At 36.4% G+C, this 23,905-nt stretch overlaps 2 protein-coding genes across 3 annotated transcripts in view; both read left to right on the top strand.

The window, feature by feature from the left end:
* Nucleotides 1-3,181: 3,181 nt before the first annotated feature.
* On the top strand, nucleotides 3,182-13,642 carry mtf2 (metal response element binding transcription factor 2). 2 transcript variants are annotated; one of them, XM_056260802.1, is made up of 16 exons: nucleotides 3,182-3,492; nucleotides 3,982-4,183; nucleotides 5,359-5,440; nucleotides 5,796-5,870; nucleotides 6,248-6,340; nucleotides 6,438-6,538; nucleotides 9,411-9,559; nucleotides 9,705-9,800; nucleotides 9,892-9,960; nucleotides 10,177-10,300; nucleotides 10,394-10,461; nucleotides 11,067-11,237; nucleotides 11,376-11,478; nucleotides 11,589-11,647; nucleotides 11,750-11,848; nucleotides 12,511-13,642. In XM_056260802.1, the coding sequence occupies exons 1-16, from the start codon at nucleotides 3,488-3,490 to the stop codon at nucleotides 12,878-12,880; spliced, it is 1,866 nt and encodes a 621-aa protein (XP_056116777.1). In that variant the 5' UTR covers nucleotides 3,182-3,487; the 3' UTR covers nucleotides 12,881-13,642. The 2 variants fall into 2 exon arrangements, with proteins under 2 accessions (XP_056116777.1, XP_056116778.1); XM_056260803.1 differs by lacking the exon at nucleotides 5,796-5,870 and having other exon boundaries at nucleotides 3,183-3,492.
* A 1,312-nt stretch (nucleotides 13,643-14,954) lies between these two features.
* The window catches only part of ccdc18 (coiled-coil domain containing 18), a 32,513-nt gene continuing 23,562 nt past the window's right edge, over nucleotides 14,955-23,905 (top strand). The window contains exons 1-9 of the mRNA XM_056260801.1: nucleotides 14,955-15,085; nucleotides 15,308-15,429; nucleotides 16,164-16,320; nucleotides 16,868-17,017; nucleotides 20,975-21,084; nucleotides 21,178-21,306; nucleotides 21,460-21,556; nucleotides 21,659-21,780; nucleotides 22,748-23,036. Coding sequence (XP_056116776.1) covers nucleotides 15,329-15,429; nucleotides 16,164-16,320; nucleotides 16,868-17,017; nucleotides 20,975-21,084; nucleotides 21,178-21,306; nucleotides 21,460-21,556; nucleotides 21,659-21,780; nucleotides 22,748-23,036 — 1,155 coding nt within the window. The 5' untranslated portion in view covers nucleotides 14,955-15,085; nucleotides 15,308-15,328. The remainder of the gene's footprint in view (nucleotides 15,086-15,307; nucleotides 15,430-16,163; nucleotides 16,321-16,867; nucleotides 17,018-20,974; nucleotides 21,085-21,177; nucleotides 21,307-21,459; nucleotides 21,557-21,658; nucleotides 21,781-22,747; nucleotides 23,037-23,905) is intronic.

The raw sequence follows: 23,905 nt of genomic DNA, 5'->3' as shown, positions 1-23,905 counted from the left end.
ATAGTCATAAATGCTAACATAGTTGCAACTTGCAATATAAACATGTACAAATAATGTATTTGTCACGTCTGTATATTTTATTTGTTGTTATTATGAGGATTAGTATGAGCCCGAAAGTTATATTTTTAATTGAAATCTAGATTTAAATTGTATGTATTATTTTAGGAAAGAGTCTTTGGCTTGCTTTAATTTTTGTGGGGACATTTTTTGTAAACTATTTTAGTTTTAGTTTTGCCCAGTGCTAAAATTTAGGCTATCTTGAATGTTTTAAACTGAACTGTGTTTTGTTAGGATTCATGCTTGTATATAGAGCAGGGTTATTATGATTATAGGTAGGCCTACACCATGTAAATATGGCCCTTTAGCTGTTTGCATGCATTTTGCAGAAGAACTTTGTTTTGGTTGTGCTGGCTCTTGACTGTGCGGATTAATATATGACCCTTCACACAATAGTGCTTCACAATGAACTCTGTTAGAGCCTACATACTGTATAGTAATTTATCTGTTCAATAAAATATCCTATTGCAACATTTTAAATCCCTCAGTTCTCACCATCTCTGAAAAGCCATTGTTGATTCTCGTTTTATTACTAGCTTTTTACCCGTGACTCTCTTTTTGACGGCAGACTCTCTGGTCTTTTTTTTTCTTCTTCTTCTTTTTTCCGAGATTTATCGTGCTCCTCCATGTCAACCTTTCTCGCTCGTTGCAACAACTATGCCACTCTCTACACCTATTTACCAATATGTTGCATGGGTGAGTGATGTACGCAACTTCCCACGAAACCCATCCCGACAAATCTAAAATATAAACACACAGATTTAGTGAATCAGGGTAATACAAAAACACGATTTAGAGGATAGGATTGATGATGTATTGATTCATTATTAAAATTTTGTTAAGTTTGAACAAAAAAAAGTTAATAGGCTATTGTACTTTTAACTAAAACTAAAGCTGTACATTGTTTTACTTGAAATAAAATGTTTCTGAAATGAAAATAAAATGATTATCATTTTATTTCTATTATGAAATTTTATTTTGAAATATGAAATTATTATGAAATATGAATTTTATTTCTATTATTATCTATTATTATGAGCTAGTTATGAAGGCAACATTTCTCATTTTCATTTACTTTAACTTGACATAAAAACTAAAACAGAAATTAAAAAAAGTTTAAAAACACAACAAAATTACTAATAATTTAACTAAAACTAAAAATATAAAACTAAAAACTAGTTAAAAATATTAATAAAAACTATACTAGAATCTTAATTATACTAAAATATAGAGGCTAAGTTTAAAGGAACATACAGAATGTGCAGTGCCATATAGGAATGATCCAGACTTTGACCTTTAATATCCAGCCTTGACAAGCTTCAGTCTTGAGAAAGATTCATTTAGAGACCGCATGCTGGTTCATAAATAATTCAGAAATAAATTAATAAATTAATAAATCACTTTTTAAATCACGACAAAAATAGGCTATTTAATTCATGTTTTACTATTAATAATACTATACATGACTAAATTAATCATTTTAAATTGAAAAGGCACAATAGAAACAAGCTAATTATTTATCTGCTTTTAAATACTAAACAAAACTTCAAAACTGCCCAACGTAAAGATAATTTTGATAACTGTCATCAAAAGCATGGTAGCATGCAGCTAGTAGCCTATAATGCAGCATTTTGTATTCCTGGCATGCGAGGTTTGGCCTCATTGGTGAGGCCACCGTAGAGGTGCATAAATGTAAGGCACAGCACTTCCATACAATGATATAGTGCTATTTGCAAGTTCATATTAAAAGTTGTTTATGAACTGTCTTTCAAGCTCAAAATATTTGTATATTTATAAAAATCTAATGTGCAAATTCTGTTCAAGCAGCCCCATGCCTCTTTCATCTTCTTTCATCTCTCCAGGCTGTTGATTAATGACATCCTGCACCCTCCATATTGTAATAAGAAATAATTGTCATCTGTTTGCCATGCATGTTTTCAAGAAAGCGGGTGCCATGTGCTATATATTGCATGTTAGCTGTATAGCCTTTTTTTATACAGGTTTTATAACATATATATGAAATATATTGCCTCTTAGCCAATATTAGAGCTAAAACAAAAACAAAAAACGTTGGTAATTCTTACAATAGCTTTTTCATTGAGTGATTAAAAAGAAAATGTGAAGCTCCTGGACTTAAGTCAAATAATCCATATAGAAGTTAGAAGTTATTCAATATGAAAGGATAATTGACATGATGTTCATTTTTTTTTTTTTTTTTTATTACAATAAAAATGCTGTTCATAGCAGATAACTTAAAGCTGCAGTCCGTAGCTTTATAGGGTTAAAAATTATCCAAAATACATATTTGAGAAAATACATAACCAGACAGTGTTCAAAACTGCTTGCCTTAGCTCGATTCAAAGCGATAAGCTTGTAATAATGTTTTAATTCCAGTGGTAGCCATTTTAATATTTTGTTTACGTAATATTGTGTGGAACTTAACCAAACATATTGGTAAGCTGAACAGTGATATTTTTAAGTGTCATTAAAAGGCATAAATGTTTGGGGAAAAAATGGCCACAAGTAGTTTAAAATAATATTTTATATTATTAAAGAAATTATTTTAAAATGCTTTCATTGGAAAACAACCAAACAGAGGGGACGTCACCCAAATAAAACTTCTAAATATTCATACATTGTAAAAAAAAAAAAAAAAAAAAAAAAAATACATCAACTTGGATTTTTAAGTCATTTCAACTTTTTTTTGATGATTTAAAGCAATGTAAAAACATATGTTGTCATAACTTATTGATCATATAATATTTTACAGTGTAGCTCAAATTTTTTTTTTTTTTTTTTTTTACATATGATGAAGTTTATCAAAATATGTTTATAAAACCTTTTTTTTATATAAAATAGGCATAAAGATTTACTTGCACTGTGTGTGCAAATTATTTTAGTGCTTTTTAAGTCTACATTTTGGTACAATATTTAAGGGGTTTTTTATTGCATGAAACCAACAGCAATAAAAAAATCGTAAAACATGTGTTTTAAATTATACTTTTATAAGACGGCTTTTTATAATCGCGGACTTATTTGTCATTGACCAAAATACACGTTTTGACTGTCTGTCGCTGTGAAGACAAAACAGTGACGCGGAAGTGTAATGGTCAAAGAAGCGCAGAGTTAAGTGACGGTGTGAGTGAGTGAGGTAAACATCCTCCCACAAACGCTTTTTCAAATTTTGTGAGGGAAAGTGAGTCCGTGCGGAGCGCGAGCGCGTCCCACAATGCATTTGCCGCTCAGCGGGAAACAAAAATGGCGAGAGCGAGCGAGCAAAACCAGCCGTTTACCGTAATGTAAAACACTTCATGCGTTTGAATCATTTTGTAAAAGCAGAATCAAAACTATTCAAAGCGGAGCTCCTGTTGCCCGTTTATGGTGTAGTTCTTTGTGTTTGTGCGACATTGTAACCCGGGAAAGTGGCCGAATGAGGTAAGAGAGACCCAGACACCAGTCTGTTACAATACAACAAGGGGGTGTGCGGGGGGGCTTTCATGTCTCACTTTAACAGCAGGTTAAAATTACTGGCTTTAAACATGCGTTTTCTGATGCCAGTGAAACAGTTTGTTCAGGCTTTTGGACGGGAGGCTTTTATTTGTTGGCACATTGTTGTGAATGAGAAATCCTGCTAGCTCTCTCCAGCTATGCTGCTAACAAAAGAGGCTTTTTTGCTTTCACTGTCATTCTGTATGGGCGCTTCACTGACCAGCCAATACAAAGTGCACTCAGTCCCAGAGAAGATCCCACGGCGATTTTTACACGTGAATGCCTCTGAAATGTGCTCGAGGATAGTCTGGTACTACATTTTTCAGCCTTAATTGTTTATTTGACCAGGTGCAAACTGCTTTTTTTGTGTGTTAGTGTAGGCAAAAATGTGGTTGAATCATATTTTTATGAGCTGTTGTTTTGCTCATTTGACAGAGACTCAGCAAGTGCAGATAACCTGGCCGCCCATCAAAAGACACCTCCAAATCGCCAACAAAAGTCACCGGTGCCCTTGTCACGATTTCCCCTGAAAGATGGGCAGAGCGACACGGCCAGGCTCGCCAACAAGTTTGAAGAAGGGCAGGACGTCCTGGCCCGATGGTCAGATGGCTTGTTTTACCTGGGAACTATCTCCAAGGTGTGTAAGGGATCAAATACATTCAGACAAATCATTATATCAAAATATATTTAACATAAATAAATGGAAGTCAGATATTGACTTGAGTAAATTGTTTGAAAAGAAATTCACAGCATAAGGATGTAAGTAATGAAAGTAGCAAAGCTATGTAGGTAATCAGTTGCCCTGGGGCAACGGTTGTTTATACAGGTTAGTGCTCATTTTTACAAAAGTATTTAACCAATCAGAATCTAGTATTCTGGAATGTACTAGTGTATCGTAATAAAGTGCAACAGCTGCATTCTGGAAGTAAAATTCCCATTAATTTTCTCCATAGGGAAATAGATTTTGAATGATAACTTATGACTTGTTAAAGACAGACCTACTGTGAGCTCTGAGGTTGCTAATCGATGGCATGTGCTTTTGTTGAAGTCATCAGTTTGCGTTATTTAAACCGTATTTTTTAAATAATTGTGTTTAACAATAGAATTCCAGGTGATTAACATTGCCTGTGATTCTGTAAAGAAATTCAAATGAAATATTTGTGTGTATAAATGTGAGTGTGTGTAGATGTGTGTGTATTTTATACATATATATATATATAATATATAATATATATACACATATATACATACATACACACACACCTACAAACATACTGTAAATGAATATACATATATATATATATATATTTATGTGTGTGTATGTACAAATGTGTATATATACTGCATATATATAGTGTATATTAATTTACAGTATGTTTGTGTGTGTATATATATATATATATATATATATATATATATATACATTTAATTAAATGTAAAATTAAAAATAAAATGTAATAAATGTACAATACATTTGTATACATGTAATCAACGTTTTTAAGTCAATGTTTATATTTGTCATTTTTTTATTTGTCATTCGCAATACTTCATGGGATTGTAGTTCTTTCCCTCATTAAAGTCAATAAATACACAGTTGTCTACTGATTTTTTGTACTATTTTTGTTGTTGCCTCAAATCAAAGTTTGTAGTCTCTTTTTTTTTTTAAAGAAAAGAAAAGTGAATGGGAAAAATGCTCCTTGAGCCAAAATTGGGCAGGCACTGTCTGTTTCCCTCTATTATCACAATATAATCACCAAAAAGCTTGCTTCTATTTCGAGTAATCAGAACGTCTTTGATTAATGCTTTCCACAGATAGATAAACATAAGCATCGCTGCTTTGTGATTTTTGAAGATCAGTCTAAATCCTGGGTTCTCTGGAAGGACATTCAGACAGGTAAATACAAACTGCTTTACATTCATTGTGATTGAAGAATACTGATGCCCTGTTACCCATCTTTGTGTCTTGATGGCATCTCTGCGGTGGGTCTCAGTGAGAAGATCTTGTCATGAACATCCTGAGTTAGATTTATGAGCACACCATCCACTGACTGATTCTACGCCTAACTTTCATTTGCACATCATATTCCTTCTCTCTTTCTGATCATTTTAATAGAAGATGGGTCAGTTCTTCTATTATTCTGCTTCTTTCATGCTGTCTGACTTTGTGGTTTTGTTTTTTGTCGCCGTTTGGTTTCTCTTCCCCATCTCTTTCATTCAGCCTGAGTTATCTCTTAATTTGTCCCTGACAGTTGACAGACCTCAGAGTCTCCAGGCTTACACAAACCGTAAGTTCCACATCGAGCCAGGAGACAAGAATAGGGAAGGTACCTATGGCATCTGTCGCTGTATCTCTTGGTAACAATTCAACAAAGGCGTTCATGCATACGCATAAAAGAAACGTACTTATAGTTTTATCTTCAGTTCATATTTGTTTCAAGTGGCAGTTGCAGTGAAGTATTTGTGTTCACCATCACTGATGGTTGTCAACTATAGCACATCTTTCCTCCTCTTGTGAACTTTAGTGCTTTTCACATTTTCCATTAGAAGTTCGGAAATATTTTGGAACAACACCCTACCCCCCAAACCCCCTAGACATTTTTAGAGCTTCTGAATGCAGTCTCTCCCCTTCTCACAAATGTAGTCACTGTTCCCAGGTGTAATGGATAAGACTGTTCATTTCTTTATTTGTTTTTTCTTTTAGGGGACAGTGGAGGGGAAATGCTCTGCTCTATTTGTCAGAATGAAAGCTCCGAGCCCCCCAATGAAATAGTCATCTGTGACAAATGTGGACAAGGTAGACTGCCTCTATCCTTCTTGTAAATCGAAGTCACTTCTCTCAACCACATTAGGGATTGAGTTGGAGATTTCACTGCTGAACATCTCTTCCACAGGATACCATCAGCTATGCCATGCTCCCATAATTGACCCCAGTGTCATTGCCTCTGATGACAAATGGCTCTGCAGACAGTGCGTGTTCGCCACAACAACAAAGGTTTGTTGATGCCACATTCAATCCTGTTTTAAGCAATATCTTAACTGAATAATTATTATAGGTGTCCTGCCTATGACCCTCTTCTCATCATTTGCAGGGTTTTTAATGTGCAGACAGGGTGCTGCATTATATATAGTAGGATCCTAATAGGTCTGCTAAATGAATAAATGTAAATTATTTAATCATGTCAAAAACTCCTCTTGACCCATTGTTTTTACATATTAAATGACCTGTTCGAGATCAAGTCTTTAATGTTCTTTCCTGATACTGTCGCAACAGAAGTGTACCATAACTAGGGCTGGGCGGTATGACGGTATATATCGTTACCGCGGTAGAAAATGTCAACCGTAACAGATTTTTTTATTCCGTGTATATCGCGACATGCAAATAAGTGGGCGTGGTTAACTCGCGTGCAACGTGCGTAAGACTGAAACACAGCGAATTGTAAAAAGAAACACGGAGAAAGCAGATCAAGTGGATCCACAAAGGAATTACATTTTCTAAAGGGTTGTTGTTGTTAACGTGATATTTTCGGGGGGAAAGACGCAGCTAGAGCAGTGCAGCAGATTAGAGGAGTGCACGCTCGAAACGGGGAAAGCTGGACAACAACAGTTATCAATATCGTAACGAATAGAAATAACCTTAAATGTATAGTTATCTTTCCGTCTCTTATGTATAGTTTTTAAACACGCAAACAGTTTGCCGCCCGTGGTAATGACCATCCTGCTTGTTAAAGTGAATGTATAATCCTGTACCCTATCTGAGGCAAAATTACTAAATATGCATCGCGAGTTATATATTTCTAACTCCAAACAATTGACCACCGAACCAGCTGATAAAATCTTGCTTTGATTCGATCCGTGATTACAACTTGACACTCAAATTACTGATGCAGAAGACGCGCGCGTGCACACGCACTGAGGGAGCGCGGTGTTCACCTGGCTATGGTCAAATAATGACGCAGTTACAAGGTGTGTATAATTTAAACTAGGCTACTTTGTCAACACTAACAGTTGCTGCTGTTCGGTTTTCAAACTGCTGCTCTCCTTCTAGTCACTTCTGAACTTTTTGAACTATTGATTAAAGCGCAGGGTGACGGTTGACGGGTTGCCAGATATCACAAAAAGAGCAAAACAACAAGCCCCTTAAAAACGCAGTGTAGCCTAAGCAGACATGGCAAAAATGTACCGGGGAACATATCAATCAGTTGGGGGCAGTTCATCTAAAAGTTGATGAGTGTGTTTTGTTTATATTTAGCTATCTAAATAGTTTACCAAAGAAATAATTTACCAAATAAGAGAAACAGAAAACAATGTGAAGTACTTTTCATTTCTAAAGTATTTGGGTTTATTTATTATACAAAGCCCTTTTTGTCGATTTTTCGAGAATAACTACATATATAAATAACTATATCGTGAAATATATCGTTACCGTGAAATAAAATTAGTCATACCGTGAAATAGAATTGTGGTCATACCGCCCACCCCTAACCATAACCTTCATTCTTCTATGAGGGTTGTGGATGTGGGAATATATAAAGACTTTTATTTTATATATTCCCCCCCCCCCCCCCCCCCCCCCCTATATATTGGGGGGGGGGATATGTATACATATACAGTCAAAAGTTTGGAAACATTACTATCTTTAATGTTTTTGAAAGAAGTCTCTAATGCTCATCAAGCCTGCATTTATTTGATCAAAAATACAGAAAAAAACTGTAATATTGTGAAATAACATTACAATTTAAAAATAATGGTTTTCTATTTTAATATAGTTAAAAATATTATTTATTTCTGGGATGCAAAGCTGAATTTTCAGCATTATTACTCCAGTGTAATAGTGTCACATGATCTTTCAGAAATTATTCTGCAAATATGATGTAAATAAGAGTTTCGTTGATTATAACCAAAGACTATAGATAAAAGGGACTTTGTTATAACGGGAGTTTTGGCGCGAGTCCAGAACTCAGTCACTGATAAACTCTCGCCGTTTGATTGACAGCTCCAGCGATTGTAAAGGGAGTGTTCTTTGATTGCTTTCTAAGTTTCTATATATAATTTAATCACAGTTTAAATAACAGATTATTTAAGAGAAACAGTGTGAAGTGACTGGTTTGATTTACTAAAACCTTGATCATCTGACAAACATGTGACTGTACATGAATCATAACGTATCAGAAATCACTGGTCACAGATCAGGCATTAGAATTAACATGTTGTCGCATTACTGTCGAGTCCATATTGTAAAGGTCTGTTTGCAAAGCCAGCGCCGAAATTGCGACTGATGTATCAAAGAATCCACAGTGAAATGTACTGAATACAAATATATAATGCTAAACTGAGACATTCACATTGTTGAAAATAATCACATTCCTAGCATTGGGATCCTTTGGAAGGTAATTTCTTAAAGGTTATTTTTAGTCAAGTGATCCTGTATCGCTCCTCTCTCCTCGTCATTGAACGGTCTTTCACCTATCTATAGGCACATTCCATGACGAGTCGTTCTCTGGTGCTTGGTTACAATATAAGCTGTTTTTGGACTAACAAGGAAGTTTTCGGTTCTGTCAAAAGCTTAAGGACAATTTGATTTCTCAGTTCATGACCCCTTTAATTCATCCGTGCTGAATAAACATGTTAATTTCTTTCTTAAAAAAATCTTACTGACCCCAAACATTGTTAACAGTAGTATAAAATACAGTCAGTGCCTTAGAAATCCCAGGACACTCTACATGTTTTTTCCTGGTATGACTAGAAGGGATATGTAAACCCTGTTTTGAATAAATCTCCAGAATTCTGACTTAGTGACTCCATATGCAGGCTAGAAGCATGCATGTCTGTCATGAATTGTTGTGGTTGTATCTCTGAAATCATAGAGAGGCGGTGCACTGAAGAAGGGGCCAAATGCCAAAGCCCTACAGGAAATGAAGCAGTCTCTGCCATACGCCCTTGAAGATTTAGTGTGGGACCAGGGCCACAAGACCAACATCCAGCAGTGCTACTGCTACTGCGGAGGTCCTGGCGAGTGAGTGCAGCACACAGACACCATTACTGAAAAACAACTTTGTGTGATATAATTCTTCTTAAGATAATCCCCATAGTGCAGAGGATTGTAGATACACAATAACGCCTGCAGGAAGTAGAATTGTAATTATGTTCTCCTCCCACAGTTGGTATCTGAAGATGTTGCAGTGTAATAAGTGCAAACAGTGGTTTCATGAAGCCTGCATCCAGTGTTTTCAGAAGCCAATGCTCTTTGGAGACAGGTGAAGTACTGCTCTCGAATCATCCGAATAAAGTGAAACACAATGATTAATGTCTTGTCATGTTTAATAAAACTTCTGTCTTTTTTCTCAGGTTCTATCTATTTATTTGTTCCGTTTGTAATAGTGGACCAGAGTACCTCAAACGCCTGCCTCTGAGATGGTGAGTTTTGGACTGTTTTCACACTTGGTTCAATTGCTGCAGTGTGAAAGTGTATTTTAAACCATGTAGTATAGAACTGTAATATAGGCCATATCAGTAATCAGCCATAACATAAAAATAATTGACCAGAATTTCAGTGTTTATCTAAATGTTTTGTTTTAAATAGTTTAACCGAGGATTTTTGTGTTCCATCATGTGTGTTGTGTTCATTCACAGGGAAGACGTTGCACACCTGAGTCTCTATAACCTGAGTGTAATTCATAAAAAGAAATACTTTGACTCAGAACTCGAACTGATGACTTACATCAATGAAAACTGGGATAGGCTTCAGCTTGGCGAGGTATCAGTCTGTTTTGTGTATTTTTTTGTAATTGCACTAATGTTTAACTAGTGTTAATATCGCTTTATTTCATTTCTGGCTTTGTACCTCCAGCTTGCAGATACCCCTAGAGCAGAACGATATGAATGCATTCTGGAAGCACTTAACAGCAACCTCAACATGTGAGTTTATCTGTTTGCCCATCATGGGCATTCTGTCTTGATACAGTAGAGCTTGAATGAATTTATCTGGCCCTTTTAGCTTTAAGACTGTCAGTCCAAATCCAATTTTTGTGCATTTCCGATTGGAATCTGATCATATTTAGCAAGCGTTCTCTGATTTTTTTACAAATCTGTTTCAAGCTACATCTATATGTGGTTTGAAATCCTATTCAAATCGCATTTCTATAAATCCTTATTTAAGACCGCTCTGATCGGATTTCACATAGCTTTTCTGCCTATGTCACTTTCTCACGCCACGTAAACACGTCAGACCTCGTTGCAGAAACAAAGTTTTTTTTTTTCTGTCAATATGCCGGGCTCGCAGAAAATTATAATATAGTGGAGACATCTCATTGGTCCGGTGATGAGGTGTCTTCAATCATTGCCATGGAAACCACAACAGATATTTTGGTATTTTGAAATACGAAAGAGAGCCACGGGACACAAAAATCGTATTTGAACAGTTGAGATACACAGTGTTGACCGTCAATCATGTAGACCAGATTCCAGATTTTCCAGATTTGTATTGACAGTATGAACATAGTCTTTGACCTGTTGGGTTCTAGGTTCATGTCAGGGAAAGAGATAAAGAAGAAGAAGCACCTGTTTGGATTACGAATTCGCTTCCCACCGGCCCCCCAGAGCTCCGAGCTCCTGTCAGACCGAGAGCCAGAAAAAGCTTCCCATGAGATCAAAATCAAAGGCAGAAAAGCCTCAAAACCCCCTCTTTTATCCAGGTTAGTCATCACTTGTTTCTTCCTTAATATTATAAGTAAATTTAATATTTTATATAATTTAAGTTAATTAAAATTACATAATTTTTTGCATTTATTATAAAAATTAAATATGACATTTTATTACATTTAATTTTGTAGCATTGTCACTAATGGAGCAGTGAAGAAAGGAAAGAGGAAGCATCACACACACTCTTTAGAGATGTTGGCGAAATTGAGAAGATCAAGTGAACTATTGGCACAGGTAAATAAGTGACATTATTTTTTTACGTACGTTGCTGGCTTTATTTAATGTCCATTCCAAAAAGTTTCATGTAGACATAACATTTTGTTTTGAACCTTTTTTCTATGAAGAATAATGGGAAGTTTCCAACTCTAGACAATAACTCAATAGACCTGATGGCCTCAAAAAGGTGAGACAGAGATCAACACAAAATGAATCTTGTAGTTTTTGAAATGAGGCCAAATTACATTTATTAAATTACAAAAATATTTGTTTTTGTGTGTGCCAAAAGTGAAAAATCTTTGCCTTCATCAAGTACCTCAGATGTTGAATCTGTTGGTGCCACCAGCACAAGTGAAACTACCTCAACCAGCCTCTCAAGGCAGTCCAGGTGATTTCATTTTCAGTTTAAGGATTTCATTTTTCAATTTGTGACATTATGTTCGTGACAATTATTCTCCCCTCAGTACTGTGAATATGTACAAAAAATATATACACTACCATACAAAAGTTACCAATCATGAGGTCAGTATATTTTTTTTGGGAAAGATTTTAACTTTTTTTCCCCATAAAGGATGCATTAAATTGACCATTGTTTCCCATTCACACAATAGGAAACAATGGAATATCTTAAAATTGAAAAATAATATTTCACAATATTACTGACACTGATACTTTGATCAAATAAATGCAGTAATGTTGAGGATGAGAATTCTTTCAAAATCATTAAAGAAAATGTTACCAACCCCAAACTTTTTAACTGTAATTATTTAATTGTTTAAAATTCATAAATTATAATTTTCTGTACATTTGATCATTTATGCTTATTTTTGTTTGTTTTTTTATAGTCTTTTTAACAGTATTTTAATTTAGTGTTTTTGTGGGATTGCAATGCATGGAATGTATAATAAAATATTAAATTAACATTTAAAATTATTTTACGAGTGGCTTCTTCAGGCCTCAACGTAATGCCCATGCGGACCTCTACCATTGATAAAAAACGTCATACTGAATTGTTCAAAAGCGTGATGCATGTACCCTGTTCATCTCCAGTTTGGGCAGTCCGAGCGGACCACGGACTGGATGCTTATGGCCCACCTTCACACAGCCCCCAATAAAGAGGCGACGGGGACGTCCGCGACGAGCACTGCAGCCCCCAAATCCAGAGATTTCCCCTCCCTGCAACTCAGAGCCGCAACCCGAGCCCAGCCCCCTCCCCTCCTGCCTCTACAGCGGCATGGACATCATGCAGGGCCTGGACCCCGACACCCAGCTCAACCACCTCAAGAGCTCCATTAGCACTTACTTCGGAGCCGCGGGTCGCCTGGCCTGTGGGGAGAAGTACCGTGTACTCGCTCGCCGCGTCACTGACGACGGAAAAGTACAGTACTTGGTGGAATGGGAGGGCGTCACTGCCTCCTGAGCTTCATACGGGTGTATTTCTGGTGAAAGTACGGTCCGCTTTGGCCCTAGTAATGTACTATATTTTGTGACAAATAAGGAGGGAAGTGAATGTACATGGATGACTGAGGTAATTGAGGGGCCTCAGGACTACCATAGAGATGAAGAGATGAGACTTTGTAGAGTTTTGTGTGTGTGTGACCTGTCTCTGTGGAAATTTAAATGGACTGCCTTCACATGGACTGGATTCACACATTGAAGGTGGCTGTAGTTTCAGGTTAAAGACATAATCAATTCACTACTATGTGAAAATAACCCGAGTCCTCGCTTTTTGTCTCCGATGTGCAGGTGCCTTAAGGGGTTGTGAAACAGATACTATATATGCTGCTGGAGACTGAGGACTTTTTTTCTACTTATTCAGTTAAATATTTTCTCATAGCTCACATTGCCAAGAGGAGAGGGCGCTATTGTCAGGAGGGCACTTTTATTTTACATTTCAATTGATTGCACATAAGTTCTCATTCTGTACATCCAGTATTGTCTCGCCTCAGTTTAAACAGCCTAGCTTGTGATTTTCGTTATGAAATGAGATTGATGTTAAAAAACCCAATGTAAAATGGTTAATTCTTCTAATGCCACAAAACAAAAATGAAATATATGATTAGCATTAATATTTACATCAGATCTTGGTATTTTCTGGGACGTTCCACAAATTCCTAGGTGGCTAATAGAAAGATTTTTGTATTATTTGTTATTTGTTTGTAATTTGTCTCCTGAGGGTCTCTTTGTAATTTAAAAAAAATATGTATATCTTTAAAGCATATGACAGAGCGCTGTAGCGTTGAGAGGTCTTCATATATCCCCCCCTTAAAAAAAAAAACATGTTCAGCTGTTGATATCTGCCATGGGAATTTAAGTTCTAAAGTAAGAGGTTTTTTTAAGGTTTAATAAGTACCATTTTAGTTTAATTTCCTCATTTTAAATCCGATGTCTAATTTCCATTTTTGTGGGGCAGGGATAGTTATTTGTACTTTTTGTTATACTATGCAATGAATTAAACAGATTTGTGTATTTTTTTTATATTATATTTTATTTGCAGCTTCAGCTTCTCATTACAATCAGAAATCAGCAGCAATAGTTTTTGTTACAATTGACTCAGGCTTTTTGTGGTGCTATTTATTGCTTTCAAACGGTATACACTAACAAATTGTCCATTTGTGAGAGCACTCAGGATACTTTACAGCTTTGCTGTAAGATTTGATAGGACATCCAAATGAGATTTTCTACTCTCAGCTTTGTATTTTCATACATTTCTAAAATCCTTGAGTTTTTTTTTTTTAATTTAGGTGGAAAACTTTTTTGGCCTGAGAATGCCCTGTTCTCCATTATATTATCTTACACCTTGCAGAGGGTGGAAGTAGTGTTAGTATCAGGCAAGCTTTGGACTTAAACAATAATACCTCCTTATTTCGAGGGAACAAATTCCTATGAATATTAAGCTCTTGTTAAGTTGTGTATGAAGCATTATTCAGTTGGTGTACCAGTGTTAGTAAAGCTTGCTTTGTATTTTACTGGCTTTGAGCAGGCTCCTTTAGCCAAAGAATAAAGATCTCAAACCTTATTGGTGTAACTGGACTTTTTTATTTAGACATTTGGGGACAAAGGTCACTATTTCGACACAATTTACAGAAATAATTTAATAAGCATGTCTGAGGAGCTAATTTATTTGAACATTTATTTAATGTATGATATTGACACTACCAATATATTTATTTTTAAAATGCTAAACATGCAATTAACATCTTATGGCCCAGCTAATTTATTTGCTACAATATAACTAACTTTAGCTATAAAACGGTGAATGTATTACGCGAATTGAGATTTGTTTATATAAAAACAACCAGAGATTTTACCTTAAAATCTTTTGACACACTTTAACCCTAACAAATAAACAGCAAAAACGGCTGCTGTTAACCAACACACAGTCCAATGTAAATAATAACAGTACAAAAACCGAGCAACAGAACAACTTTACAGCAGTAATATTCGCGCTAACATTCGCGGCCATACCACGTGAGCATTACGTCACTACAGTGAAGACGGTTTTTCGTCTCAGCCAATCAACTGACGCGCCTTGTGTTTAGATGTCGCTGCAGTGAATGCTAAGCTAAATCTGCTGGAAAATAAGGTGTTTCTTCTGCACAAACCTGCTGTTTTGAAGATGCTGGTAAGCAGTTGTTCACTAGTATAGAAATACTTTGTCAGTTAGCACGCCTAAAAGCTGCGAAGAGCAGTAATGGATAATAGAGTGACCGTCTGCTCCTTGACAACCTGTTGAATGCATGAAATGAAGTCAAATCATTTGAGTTTAAAGCAACACCAAATGTGCGAGTGCAGTGTTGATTTCAGTTGAGTCCATTTAAACATGGATAATAACATTTATTTACAGTGTTCTTCATAACAATCACCAATGTTCAAAGACAACAGGGGGTTGGTAGAGGATGTTTTCTCCTTAAGGAATCAGCTGCGATTGACCGAGAAAAACCTACAGTCAGTGGGGGAACAACTGAGGTGAGGCATTTTTCTCTTGAGAGTTGTTGTTCAAATAGATTGTGCGTTTTACATGATGATAGATCTTTCAGATATGATTAATAATGCAGATATGATTCTGAGATTCTCTTTGCTATGTTCCTGTGTGTTTGTGTGAACAATTTCAATTTACAAACTCAAGTAACTGAACAACAGTAACTTGCATATGAATACATAAAGGATGTACATATTAAATATATACATGCATACAATTAAATCTCCAGTAATATATCTTTCATTAGTGTGCTTACTCAGACTCATATGCTCCAAGTAGTAAGAAAGAAAACCAGTATTAAAGAAATAGCATAATCATCAAACATTTTTGTATTGTAATACAAAACAAGCTTCTTTTTTTAAAGACGAAATAATAGCATGTATTGTTTTTTAAAAGGAAAGAGACTTAGACATAAATTATCATCCATTAAAAAAAATTCAAGGATAAATAATAATCAATCTCTAAACAAATAGTATAAAGTTATTTATATAATTTAAGAAATTGATTATAAGTTATCCATAGATAGATTTTTTTATGGGTGATTCAATTTTTACATTTATTTTCATTTGCTATGTTGCCTTGGCCCACATAATTTAAAATGTTGTTTGTTTTGATACTTTTTTGTAAATATTGACATTTTAATATTAATAATGTTTTTGTTACAGCACTACTGCTAGGTATTATTGCACTTGTCGTTGTATTAGCATTTCACTCATTTCAGTCGATCAGGAAATGACATCGTTGGTGAGGATAATAACAGGAGTTTCGTGGATGGATTCCCAGGTCGTCTTACATTAGAAGACCTTCAGAAGCCTGATCCAGAATATATTCACCCAGAGCGGAGGGCATGTGCACGTATATCTTCCTGTGACTGCAGGGTAAGACACAAGATGCAGCAGATAAATGGACTGAAGTAGTGTCGCCTTTTATATGCTTGTTCTTAAAGGAGCTGTATGTAAGATTGTGGCCAAAACTAGTACTGCAATCACTTTCAAATTACTGTAGAGTGGTGTATCCCCTCCCCCTCCTCCCTGACTCAAGGTTGCCAGATCGGCTGCAGGATCCAGCAGGAACGTGACGAGCTGCAGCTGTGGTAACTGAGCAGAGCTGGCAACCCGGATGCCGCAACACTACTGACTTCGTGATTGGTAGATAGGTGGAGGGTGGAGCATCAGACCAAAACACAACATCAACATCAGTTGAGGGCTGCAACTTCACTTTTTAAATGACAATATCCTGGCCAGACTACTGTTGTCAGTGATATAAGTATTTGAAATGTACATGATTTCTTAATGTCTAGTGACATTTCAGGGCCATTTTATGATTAATTGAAATACATTTCTTACATACAGCTCCTTTAAAATAGACCCGAAAACCTACAGATTTCAAAGGTTTTTGTCTTATTTAACATGTGTTTATCTGTAGTCAGACAGAGAAATGGAGACGGAGACGTCTGTTCTCAGGAGGAAGCTCAACACTATCAGGCAGGAGAACACTTCTCTGGTCATGGAGAACAGGCAGCTCATCGGTGACATTGAAGCTGCTCAGCTTGAGTTAGCCAGCTCAAGGTCCAAGGTAATGCTCTTCACATAGCGATTGGTTATTATAGTGTTTGTGGTACTGTGTTGAGTTTAAGTGGAGTTATATAAGAGGTACACTACGGTTCAAAAGTTTGGGGTCGGTAAGATTTAAAAAATAAAATAAAAAAGAATGCTTTTGAAAAGTCTCTTTTGCTCACGAAGGCTGCATTTATTGGATTAAAAATACTGTATAAACCGTAATATTGTGAAATATTATTGCAATTTCAAATAACTGTTTTCTATTTTATTTTATTATATTATAAAATGTAATTTATTGCTGTGATGGCAGAGCTGGATTTTCAGCGTCATTACTCAAGTCTTGTAAGTAATTGATTCTTCAGAAATCATTATTTTATGCTGATTTTGTACTCAAGAAAATACTATGTTTGGAAAAGAAATGTTTGGAAAAGAAATTCTACGGAGCTACTAAAGACACATATACAAAAAATATGAGATGGGAGGACATTTTTTTTTTTCAATGCTTTTGTGTTCTCCCGCAATTACATAGTTGGGTAATTACATTGTATATAATTTGCGGGCGGGCATAAGGGAGCTGCCTATCAATATCCGGGGTATTGAAATGGCTTTTGAATGCACGATCATGCGTACTCTGTGTATAGGGAGCATTGACCACACATTTTACAAGATAAGAGATTTATCAGTGACGCTTAGGATCTGTTGCACACCAAATCTTACGACATCGTCCTATCAGTCATCTCTCCTTACTCTCTTCACATGATAAATGAAATCTGATTTGCTGTGTAATCATGTAACCAACTATCACAGCAAGCCTAACCATGTCCATTTAGGGGCTCCGTAGAATGTGTTATTCATTTTTCAGTGCTTTTCCGAATTCAGATTTAGGCTTCGGGCACATCACTAATTAAAAATCTTCAGGATTCTTTGATTAATAAAAAGTTCAAAAGAACAGGATTTCTAATATAAATCATTTGTAACAGTAATGTGTACTTGCTGAATAAAAGTATTAATTTCTTACTGACTACAAACTTTTTACAGTCGACATAATTTATTTACAGTATTAGGCATCACTATTACTATTGCTCATACTTGGGTTAAGAGATTTGAACACACTTTAAGTACAAATGATTGTAGTAGGCTAATCCATACAATTTGTGGACTATATTTCAAAAGTCTTCTGAAGCCATTTAATAATTTTTTTTGTTGAAAACTGATCGAAACTTGAAAATCTAGAGCTGGGGTGTCCAAACTCGGTCCTGGAGGGCCACTGTCCTGCAGAGTTTACTTTCCTCAACACGCCTTCCTGGGCTGCGTTTTCCCAGAAGCATTGTGAGCTAAGTTTATCGTAGAGAACATTGGTGCCAATGGTTCTACGATCTACTTAGGCTTACAATGCTTTTGGGAAACGCAGCCTAGGAAGTTTCTAGTATGCCCAGTAAGATCTTGATTAGCTGGTTCAGGTATGTTTAATTGAGGTTGGAGCTAAAATCTGCAGGACAGTGGCCCTCCAGGAGCAGGATTGGAGACCCCTGATCTAGACATCCAGTCGTCCACCTAAGCCAGGGCTGGGTAATTTGGCCCCCTAGATCCACTTTCCTTTAGAGCTTAGCTCCAACATTGATCAAACTCACCTTCCTGTATCTTTCTAGTAATCTTGCAGATAATAGGCATGTTTGACTTGACGCTGTGCTGCGCAGAGCGATCGGTGTGTGACATAAAAGAACCTTGAGAGCGATTAGAGAGCAGATGGCTCTGTATGCTTTCCAATCGCTCTCAACTTACTTTGTCATACATCGATCAGTCTGTGCAGCACCACTTCAAGTCCTGGTGTGTTTGATTAGGTTTGGAGCTAAACTTTGCAGGAAAGTGGATCTCGGGGTCGGGGTCAGAGTTGCCCGCCATGACCTAAGTGGTCCTTGGCACGTGCTTATGAGAAGTAGTGAAGTCTGATTCATTAAAGAATAATTTTTTGGAGTTGGATTTTTCAATGAACCATTTCACAAAATGGGTCTAAATGGTTTGTTGATGATTCATTGATTCAGTCACAGTGGTTAACCTTAAATGTACAATATATAAGATTTTTGTAATAAAATATCCAAAAATCACTTGCACAGTGTGATATATTTTCTGCAGTTGTGAACTTACAATATCCCAAAAGTTCCCAAAGATTTTTAATTTCAGAGAAATTCCAATTAAAAAAAATGGCTCGTCCCTGGTCGTTGTCGCCTGTCAATGACGTAATATCCGCGTTATCCCTGATTTCCGCTTTTACTGCCATAGTAACCATGGCGACAGACGTGGACAACTGCGGCACGCTCACGCTGTTGTTGTTTCGTTCAAACATTATGGACCATGGCAAGCAGACTTTGGGACAAATGGAGAAATAAAACGAGGATCAATATCAGCGTGGTGTTTTTGAGATGCCGAGAGCTCCATGTCCGCGACTAACTTCGACTTGACAGAGACGCCGCTATTGCATGTACTTTATTACACAGGTGAGCAAATGTACATAAAACGAATCAATGTTATAAAGCTCAACATGATGAAATGTTAGAAGAATATGATCAGTATGTTATTCTAATGTTGATCTATCTAGCTTACTGCTAGTCTCATGCAGCCAACAAACAAACACATAGAATAACATTATTACTTTCAACACACTCAAATGCTGTTTAGTGTGATAGTGTAACGTTAGACCAAGCGAAACAACCCTGCGTCAACCTACAAGTTTAATTCGTCAAATAAACTGACCTGTGTGAGTAGTAATTCAGCACTTGCGGGTAGTTCGGTAGAATGAAATGTCCTCTATCCTTTATATCCGTGTGACTCGCGTGTGGCGCTGATATCTGTCTCTCATTAGCAATCGCGACCTGCTTCATACCACAGTCATGTTAAAAACATGAATGTTTTCACTTATCCATAAACATTATTAGATCCATCGGCATGACGACAAGTTTCATTATTCCGCTTATGCGTCATCAACCTACGCCTTTGTTATTGTAAGAGGTTAGCGACCCCTAGCGGCAAAAAAAAAAAAACATATTGTAGCTTTAAAGGGTTAGTTCACCCTAAAATTCTTTCATTAATTACTCACCCTCATGTCGTTCCAAACCGTAAGACTTTCGTTCATCTTCGAAACACAAATGAGGATATTTTTTATTAAATCTGAGAGTTTTCTGTCCCTCCATTTGCAGTTACGCAACTACCACTACCACTACTCAACTGGTTCCAATGAGAACCCATCAAAAAATCTTCCGCAAGAACCAATGAGGTTCATTCTCGTGTTACGCATCATGTTTGAGCTTCAGCAAGAACCAATGAGGTTCATTCTCGTGTTACGCAGCACGTTTGAGCTTCAGCAAGAACCAATGAGGTTCATTCTCGTGTTACGCAGCACGTTTGAGCTTCAGCAAGAACCAATGAGGTTCATTCTCGTGTTACGCAGCACGTTTGAGCTTCAGCAAGAACCAATGAGGTTTGTTCTCGTGCGTCAAGCAGGTTCGGTTGAGCTTCTGTTTATATTCACTGATTAATGTTTATATTATTTAGAAAAATTATCTAAACTACTCAATTCTATGGATTAGTTTTAGATCTCTTTATGAACTTTTTGAAGCGTCAAAGTGTCAGTTGCGTAGCCTTCAATAGAGGGACAGAAAACTCAGATTTCATCAAAAAGATAATTTGTGTTCTGAGGATGTAAGTCTTACGGGTTTGGAACTACATGTGGGTAAATGATGACAGAATTTTAATTTTTGGGTGGACTATCCCTTTAAACTGAACTCCCTAGCAACATGCTTAGTAACAAGCTTTAAACACCTTAATGTCAGCATGAAATGAAAATCTAAAATTTTGCTCCATTGGTGTCATAACTCGATCTTCCGGTGAAACAACTGATCTCTCTCTGGTATCTCTGGGTTCTTCAGGTATTGTTCGCAGCTGATGTTTATTTTATTTACTGACTTTTGTTGTATAGATTCGTATGTTGGGATCCACTGTGGGAGCTAGGACCTCTAGTGTGTCTTTCATGAAGGAGCAGATTCTGGGTCTAGAAGCAGAACTGGACACCCAAACCAAAGCTTTAGAGTAGGTGCATCTATTCTACCACTTATAGCTTCCTAGAAAAATCAGATGCTTTTTCTGTCATATATCTGGTGCAGCATATTCTTGTTTCTTCAGGGCTGCAGAGCAGAAATTGGAAGAAAGCGAACAGACAGTGATGCAGAGTAGCAGGCTGGCGGAGAAGCTCAGAGATGAGCTGAGAGTTGTTAAAGCTGAGTTGGCTGAAAGAACACGTCTGGGGAAACGGTATGAGATTAGTTATGCTAATGAAAACTTCAGACTAATTCATCTTGGGAGCAGTAATCTCTTTAAGCTGGAATTAACTCAAATGTACAAGAAGTCTTTTTGTGATTCTTGAAACACCGCAGCTTAAAATTCTCTGAAAATTCTCTTTCAAAGTGCGGAGCAGCAGAGAAACCAAGCGCTCCGAAATGCAGAGAAGCTCACGGTCACCTTCAAAGAATACAAAGATGATGTTTCTGAAAAACTCAGGACGGTAATCTGACTAAAGCTGATTGATATAAATCATTCTGTGTTCAGAGATATTACTCCCTTTTCTGTTCCATGCATGTGACATGCATGTCCTGCATTGTTGAAGGTGTTGGAGAGTGAGGGTCAGCTGAAGGTCAGTCTGATGGAGTGTGACAGAGAGAGAGCGGAGCTGGAGAGGAAGTGTGCTGAGCTGGAGAGAGAGAAGGAGGGTCTACGTCACAACATCTGGTAAGAGAGGATTTCTTAAACTGATCTGTTGTTGTGGACTATGAAGATCATTCATATGATGGTTAATATAATGTCAATATAATACACACTACAGTTGAAAAGTTTGAAAAAAAAAAAAGTTTACAGTTGAAACTCTTTTAAATGATCTTTTTCTGATTTTTAAAATGTTTTTGAAAGAACTCTTTTATGCTCACCAAGGATGCATTTATTTGATGGAAATTCAGTAAAAACACTAATATTGTGAAATATTATTACAATTTAAAAGAACATGATCCTTCAGAAATCATTGTAATATGCTGATTTGAAGAAACATTTCTTATTATTAATGTTGAAAACAGTTGTGCTGCTTAATATTGTGAGAACCATGATACATCTTTTTGATGACATAATAAATTGGAAATCATTATGTTTTTGCTGTTACTTTTGATCAATTTAATGAACCCTTGCTGAGTAAAAGTATACATTTCTCTCTAAAAAAAACAACAACTACTTACTGACCACAGACTTACAAACAGTGGTGTATATTCGGTTGAGGTAATTGACTACATGGACACAACTTTTTTTAGATCAATAATTCAGTAATGATAAGTAAATCAATATTTAAGGTCAAAATGTATATAGATGTACCAAAATAAATTATAATCATAATAAGTATTTTTGTCTTGTTTTCCAGTATGAATATCTTAACATTCTGAAAACAATTTACCTGAATAACAAAGAATATTAAGATTTAATTTTCCCAAGGAACATATGTTGAATTTGTTTATCTTAAACCAAAATATTTGAAAACAGAATGTTGTTTTTACATTAATGTGACAATCAGTAGATTTTGCAACGATACACATATCATCTAATATGTTCATCAGCCAAAAGAGCCGATCACTTGACGAGTTATCAGCTTCTAGCCTGATTGGAAAAGGTAAATTGCTCATGTTAGTTGTTACTGGTGTTTCTGTTCTCTGATCAGTGAGCTGAAGGAGGTTCACGGCCGCTCTGAGTCTCTCTCCGCTGAGCGTGTGCAGCTGCAGTCTCAGGTTCAGCAGTTCTCAGATCAGCTGAAACAGCTGCAGAGGGAGCTGGCTGAGAAGGAGGCGCAGCTGCAGGAGGTGGCGGGGCTGAAGAGAGAGAACGAGGACCTGCGGCTCCTCACGGCCTGTCAGGAGCAGAGGGTGGCTCAGGCCCACAGAGAGAGAGAACAGGACAGAGTCGAGCTGGCCAGCCTAGAGAACGTACTGGACTTATTACATCTGAGAGAGGTGCTGGAATGCACACACATACACACACACACGTTGTGTTTTCATGTTTTATGTGGACTTTCCATAGACATACTGATTTTTATACTGTACATACTGTATATTCTATCCACTTACACTAAACCTACCCCTAAACCTTAGGGACTGTTAACACGACACCGTTTTCAACTAAAATCAGAAGACTTTTTCTGTGTTTTGGCTGTTCTTTTACATGACAACGGCATTTTGGTGGCTTGAAAACGCAAACTTTTGAAAACAGGTTTCAAAGTGCAAGTTTTTGAAAACGACACCCTTATCATCTCCGTGTAAACTACAAAAACGTGAATCTGTGAAAACTGTGACGTCATGTGCATGCGTAGGCTATTACGTGTTTAGTCTATTGGCTTTTTTTTCAAATGAAAAGGATACAGATACAGGTGAAACTCGAAAAATTAGAATATCGTACAAAAGTTCATGTATTTCAGTAATTCAAATTAAAAGGTGAAACTAATATATTTAGTATATATAACTATATACAGAGGGCCGACATTTCTGTATTTAAAATCCTTTTTTTTATTGATTTCATGTAATATTCTAATTTTCTGAGATTTTGAATTTGGGGTTTTTATAAGCTGTAAGACATAATCATCAAAATTATAACTTTTGCACGATATTCTAATTTTTCGAGTTTCACCTGTATTAACAGTAAGAAATAAGGGGAGGAATACACAATCACAAGTGGTTATAAGAATAAGAAAGTCATCACAATATAACATTTTGTCATCATGAAAAATTAAAGGTTCCTTTCAACAGGCTCAAGGATGATGAATGTTTTGAATCCTTTGTGTTCAAAGGTTTTGACATTTTCTTAAAGAAGGTAAAACAGGACTTTA

This window comes from Rhinichthys klamathensis, unplaced genomic scaffold (assembly GCF_029890125.1).
Source record: "Rhinichthys klamathensis goyatoka isolate OS25496 unplaced genomic scaffold, OSU_Roscu_1.1 h1tg000178l_1, whole genome shotgun sequence".
Taxonomy (NCBI): domain Eukaryota; kingdom Metazoa; phylum Chordata; class Actinopteri; order Cypriniformes; family Leuciscidae; genus Rhinichthys; species Rhinichthys klamathensis.
Note: the sequence above shows the minus strand (reverse complement) of the source record. Positions and strands in the feature narration are given on the sequence as shown.

What these genes read in the sequence shown, in the direction of transcription:
- mtf2 (XM_056260802.1), top strand. An exon ending in CTTAACAGCAACCTCAACAT is followed by an intron (nt 10,462 to 11,066) that starts GTGAGTTTATCT and finishes GTTGGGTTCTAG; the next exon opens with GTTCATGTCAGGGAAAGAGA. An exon ending in CAAGTGAACTATTGGCACAG is followed by an intron (nt 11,479 to 11,588) that starts GTAAATAAGTGA and finishes TTTTCTATGAAG; the next exon opens with AATAATGGGAAGTTTCCAAC.